We start from the raw sequence: 6,172 nt of genomic DNA on the forward strand, positions 1-6,172 counted from the left end.
AGTTACAGCATTGAGACTCGTTCCTGGTGTTACAGGCAGTGCTTTGGGGATGGACTCCACTGGGCAGGTTGTATGATCATTGTGCTTCTGGGACAAGAGAGAAGATTTGATGTCATGGACTTCTGCTATCACCTGCTGAAGGTGCAGAAACACGATGGCAAGGATGAAATCATCAAGAGTGTGGTATGTACATAACTGGAAGTAGTAGCTGTAAAACATAATGTACCATCAAATGTGTTATTTGTTTACAACATCAAGGCTTTCCCCACCCCCATCAGACATTTTATAGCTTTTGGCCCAGATTTGTTAACTTTTGGAGGACAAAAACTTTCTGATTTGCCCATAGCAACCAATAACAGCTCAGCTTTCATTTTACCAGAGCAATGTGGTCATTTGAAAAGCTGAGTTGTAATTGGTTGTTATGGGCCAGGTGTTAAAAGCCTTACATTACATTTTTGTATGCTTCCTTTTTCAAGTGCTCTCATGAAGTTCCTTGTCTTACCAGGATATAAATAAATACATTTTTTCATTGCACATTTCTACTAGTTTCTTCTTTAAAGAGTAGCTCCCACCATCATTTTTTTTCTTTTTTCTGTCCCTGCCTATTTCCCATCTATCCCTAACACCCTCCCTGCCTTTAATTTTTTTTTTTTACATATTAAAAATGCCTTTTTGTCTGCCTGGCAGTGTGCTCACTACCAGGCAGACTTCCCCAGCAGGCGCAAGGTCACTGATGCATGCTAGGGTCGACACTTCCGCCCTTAGTTCATCTACACAGGGCGCCTCCAGCTGTTTCCCCACTGCAACTCCCAGCTTGCCCAGACATCTATTGGCTCTCAGGGCATGCTGGGAGTTGTGATGGGGAAACAACTGGAGGCACCCTGTATAGGTGAACATCGGATCTGTGATGGCCACACATACTGCTCCCCGCAGCGCAGCCCGCAACCCCCCCGGCCCCGTCGCGCCGCTCAACTCACTCCCCCTCCCCCTTAGTTCACCCATTCAGAGTACCACCTACCTGCCGCGCAGCCCGCAACCCCCCCGGCCCCGCCGCTCCGCTCAACCCACTCCCCCTCCCCACCCCCGATAGTTCACCTATTCTGTGTCCCTCCAGCTGTTTCCCCACTACAACTCCCAGCTTGCCCTGACATCTATTAGCTGTCAGGGCATGCTGGGAGTTGTAGTGGGGAAACTGGAGGCATACTGTATAGCTGAATTTCAACTCATTGCCAGGCTTAAAGGAGTCGAAATTCTGTAGTGACGTCACTGCCGACTGCATTCGGCCACTAGGAGGGCGACCCCTAGTGGCCGAATTTAAAAGTGATTTTAAACTGGTTTAAAATCACTTTTTTAAATGAAAGTATATTAGAGATATGTTGTAGTACTTAAGTACTACAACATATCAATTTTTTTATTTCATGACAGCTGCCCATTTAAGATACTATGGGGTGTGATTCTACAAGGCTATGTTTACATGATGGCATTTCTGTGCGGACTTCCGCATTGGAATTCTGCAGAAATTCCGCAGCAGCAGAGTCCTATTGAATTTAATTTGATTCTGCTGCGCTGTTTAAATAGCAGAATTTCCGCTCCGGAAACATCTGGGATATATTGTTACATCTGAGTGTGATTTCATCCCGTTTCTGTACTTCCCTTATAGAGGCAGGAAACAGAAGCATACATGCTCAACAACCACTCACTATACTTCCCCCACTGCAGATGTGCTGATGGTAAGGGGCGGAGGACTAGGGTTTCCCAATCTAGTACTTGTGGAGGTCCTATCTGTAGGCCCACACACATGGATTGTTTGTCACCTATTTCATGTACCTACTTAATGTGAAAGGACTCCAGAATGATTGCAGGGACATGTGGTATTGTGTCTGGGAAGAAGAAAAGAAGGGTATTCATCCTGTGAGAATTGATCTTACCTGTTAGTATGCCATTAAAAATATTGATTTAATTCTTTCAGCCATTGAAGAAAATGGTTGAACGTATCCGTAAGTTCCAGATCCTGAATGATGAGATCTTTTCCACCTTGGATAAGTACCTAAAGTCTGGCGATGGAGAAAATACATCAGTGGAACATGTGCGATGCTTTCAGCCTCCAATTCACCAGTCCCTGGCCAGCAACTAAGGCTTCTCTCCCTGTAATATATACTTGGCATTACCACTGTAATATCACTCATGATGGTTCTCTATTCACTGGTAGACTGCAGATAAGGCAGCCATATGTAATCATAGCAATCAATGAAAACTTCTAGATTCTTTAGTAAAAGGGTTTCCAATGAAGACGTAGGACAAGGGATGCTATACAAGGCTTAGCTGAAATCTAAATTATTTTTCCAATAATATATTTACTGCTGTATAACACTACCAGTCTCTCTCATAATTCTCTTTTTGGAAGTCATTTTTACATTCTGGGATAAGGAATACATAACCTTCTGTAATTATTAAGTTCTTAAGACTGTACTTATTAATAGCAATGTATGTCTTATGACTTGTACAAGTGTAATCTCCAAGAATTTCCTCTTATGTAATTTTCAATAAAAGTTTTATCTTAACAAATGTCTTGCCTTTTTTGGCTGTTAAGAAGCCATATCAAAATAGACATGAATGGAGGGGGCGTGGCGTAACGTCACGTTCCCAGTCCCGGAGGTTTCCGAAACTGGAGATCCAGCACCCGCATAGAATGCGGGTGCTGCAGGGAGATCATGGGGGGTCTCAGCAGCGGGCCCCCCACGATCAGACACCTTATCCCCTATCCTTTGGATAGGGGCTAAAATGTTTTTGCCCGGAATACCCCTTTAATACCACTACCCATGGGCTGATTTTTGCCTATGTAATCATTTAGGTCATAAGGCTGGGTCTACACTGCAATTTCTGGTCGCTCCATCAGATGGATTTCTTGCAACTGCACAGTTGTGGACAATTATGGGTTGCAACATGGCCCCTTTCACTTCCATGAGCCGCAATGTTACACAGTCACGGCAGCGTAAACATTGCGTGCCTTCACACTATCTTTACATTACTGGATTTGACACCACCGTGTGCATCACCATTACTGCAGCGTGCTGACACTTATAAACAAATGTAGCGAAGACAGTCATGGATCCTAGTTAATTGCAGATAATCATATCTGTATGCTTTCCAGTTGGGGCCACTATCTCTCTCCATATCTATCAGATATTGGGATTTGGTGCTGCATATGTAAATTCTACCTTTGCAAAACATGTTTAAATGCTTCTTTAAAACGTACCTTAAATATCACAGAAAAAAAATATTGCTTCTATGTTACTCACTAGGTCATGCGGATTCTTTACATGTGTTTAGCTCTGTATTTGGCTCACTCATACTGACATCCACTGCTGATTTTCCGAGGCAAGCACTGAGTCTGCCCTCACTCACCATGCATTCACTTCCTCCCTGAATCTACTGTGCTGTGCTGAGTATCTTCATTCAATCACTGCAGGCTGCTCTGTAACCCCCTCCTCTCTCTTTTCATACTGCACTCTGATAGGACAGAAAGAGAGCACAAAAGAGTGCTAGTCTTGCCCTCACTTCCTGAAATTTGTGCCAGACCATGCTTCAGCTGGGACAAAGATGATGCTGCAGACATGACTGGAAAAGCTCCTGCCAAAAAGTATAATTAAAAACTTGCTATATTAAAGGGGTACTCCCCTGGAAAACATTTTTTAAATCAACTGGTGCTGGAAAGTTAAACAGATTTGTAAATGACGGTACTTCTTCTGTACTAAAAAAAAATGTTGAATCCTTCCAGTACTTATCAGCGGTTGTATGCTCCACCGGAAGTTCTTTTCTTTTTGAATTTCCTTTGTCTGACCACAGTACTCTCTGCTGATCTGCTGACACCTCTATTTTAGGAACTTTCCAAAGCAGGATAGGTTTGCTATGGGATTTGCTCCTATACTGGACAGAGGTGTCAGCAGAGAGCACTGTGGTCAGACAGAAAGGAAATTCAAAAAAGAAAAGAACTTCCTCTGGAACATACAGCAGCTGATAAGTACTGGAAGGATTAAGATTTTTAAACAGAAGTAATTTACAAATGTGTTAACTTTCCGGCACCAGTTGAAAGTAAATGTTTTTCATGGGAGTACCCCTTTAACTAGTAATAACTGAAATTCTTTCCTAAAACAGCAGGTGAACTTAGATGAGGTGTTCACATTTCAGGACAATATAGGTATTTGTAAAATTAGCTTAATAACTAGTGAACTTTACTACTAAAGGACAGCGTGAAGCTTTGTTGTACGAAGAGACATACAAAGCAAAAAAATAAACATATTGGGACGATTGCAGAACATCAGCATCAGAATTCAGGAGGTTTATTAGAGATGCCACAAACTGCAAAAACAGAGGCTGCACTTTCCACATCTTTCACACCTGAACAAATAAAACCTTTGATTGACAGTGCTTTATTTGCTATTAATATGAACATATTTATGATCACGTGGCAAAGTATTCAACAATTCCACAGTCCTGGCCTGGTATAAGCTATGCATTTGAATTTGTGAAAGGCATCAATGGAACAGTTAAGTCTGAATGATGGCCGAGTTACAGAACAAGATGTTATGGAACAAGACATAAGAGACTCTTAAGTGCAACATTTTAGAAAACGTCACAAATTTGTCACACATGAGCTCTCTTACACGCTAACTCCATTACTCCCCCTAGCCCTACAAAAGCATCTAAACTGGCAGCATGCTGAGATAATGTAATGAATGCAACAAACTTATCAAGTTCTGTGCGGTATTTTAATGAATCTTACATGCACATCAAAATTACCGCAACATTTGTGTTCTAAACCTGCACAGTAGACCATAAATGAGGAATTCCACCAACTGAGTTTTGTTTTTTCTGCTCACGATAACAAGAGACGTGTATACTCTATACTTTTGGCTGTTATTGTCATTTTGTGTGTGGCTATGCTATTTTGTGGTGAGTGGTCCCTACTTAAAGGAGTACTCCGATGCAAATCATTTTATGGGCAAAGCATGCATTAAGTAAAGTTATATAACTATGTAATATACTTGCGCTTTGCATATTGAATGGATCCCGGTGTTCTTCAGCTCTCTGCCGCTGACCGGAAGCTCTGTAGTTCTCCCGTGTTTGATGACGCTCGACCCTGTATTCTCAGCGCTCCGCTGCCATGTTAGCCCGGTGACTCACACTTCCCATGAGTCATTGCGGGCTTTGCCTGCCTCCTAGCCCAGAGTCTGCTACTCCCCCCTTGCTTATTTATTCATATATTCCTGTTTGCTGAGCTGGCAATCAGCCGGCCAATCAGATGTGATGAGCGGGCATTCTGGGAGGTGTAGTTTTTTACACTGCGCTGGCCATGCACAGAACCAGGAAGTAACGGAAAATTCGGACAGGCATAGCGCAGGAATGGCTGGACCATTCTGCACGATATGAGGCTCTATGGACAGGTACGTGAATGGGTTACATTTTGATATTAGTTAATTTTTTTTAGGGGGCATCTGAGTTTTTCTTTAATACAGCATTGAAGCGTTTCTGTAGCAACCAGTGTTTGCCTGCGTCATGCAGCATTGATGCATTTCTATTGTAGTGAGATGTCCCATCACTGAACAGCTATTTCTTCAGTATGACCCCAAATCTAAATGGCTGAAAGCCTCCAAATCAACACTATCCAGATGGATAAGAGGTACAGTGGGGGAATTTATCGTCGTTGTAGGTGAACCATTTTTGTACACCTTTATTTTGTGTGATGCTAATCTGTAGGTGCGCCATATTTATTAAAAGGTCACTGGGCATTTGATAAATTTTGTGCAGGTCCACATTTCCTGAAATTTCACTTTCTTACACAATTTTCTATGGTTTACTTGTGCCAAATTTTGGGGCTTTTCTACACACCAAAAATTTAAGCCATCTCTCAGCTGGTGTATATTTGCAACTTTTTGTAGGTGTTTGTGCAAAAATTTGCGACAATTTTTAAAAAGTTGAAGTTGATAAATCCCTGAACATTGTAAAAAGCAGACCATGCCACACTACATTAAAGTTGTTTTCTTGAAAAAGTCTAACTCCACTGCGGCTTTTTTGACCAATTGCAAAGAATTTGTGACTTTTTGCCAAAAAGTGTAAAACTAATTATATCCTCACATCATCTTTCTGTTATGAGCAGGAGGGCTTTCATGTA

The 6,172-nt window shown here is 41.9% G+C and overlaps 1 protein-coding gene across 2 annotated transcripts in view; it reads left to right on the forward strand.

Annotated features, from left to right (window-relative positions):
- Positions 1-2,559, forward strand: part of CYFIP1 (cytoplasmic FMR1 interacting protein 1) — a 108,804-nt gene extending 106,245 nt beyond the window's left edge. For both annotated transcript variants that reach the window (XM_056555868.1, XM_056555867.1), the window contains exons 30-31: positions 36-183; positions 1,970-2,559. In XM_056555868.1, coding sequence (XP_056411843.1) covers positions 36-183; positions 1,970-2,134 — 313 coding nt within the window. In that variant the 3' untranslated portion in view covers positions 2,135-2,559. The remainder of the gene's footprint in view (positions 1-35; positions 184-1,969) is intronic.
- The last annotated feature ends 3,613 nt before the right edge of the window (positions 2,560-6,172 follow it).

Source organism: Hyla sarda, chromosome 2 (assembly GCF_029499605.1).
Source record: "Hyla sarda isolate aHylSar1 chromosome 2, aHylSar1.hap1, whole genome shotgun sequence".
Taxonomy (NCBI): domain Eukaryota; kingdom Metazoa; phylum Chordata; class Amphibia; order Anura; family Hylidae; genus Hyla; species Hyla sarda.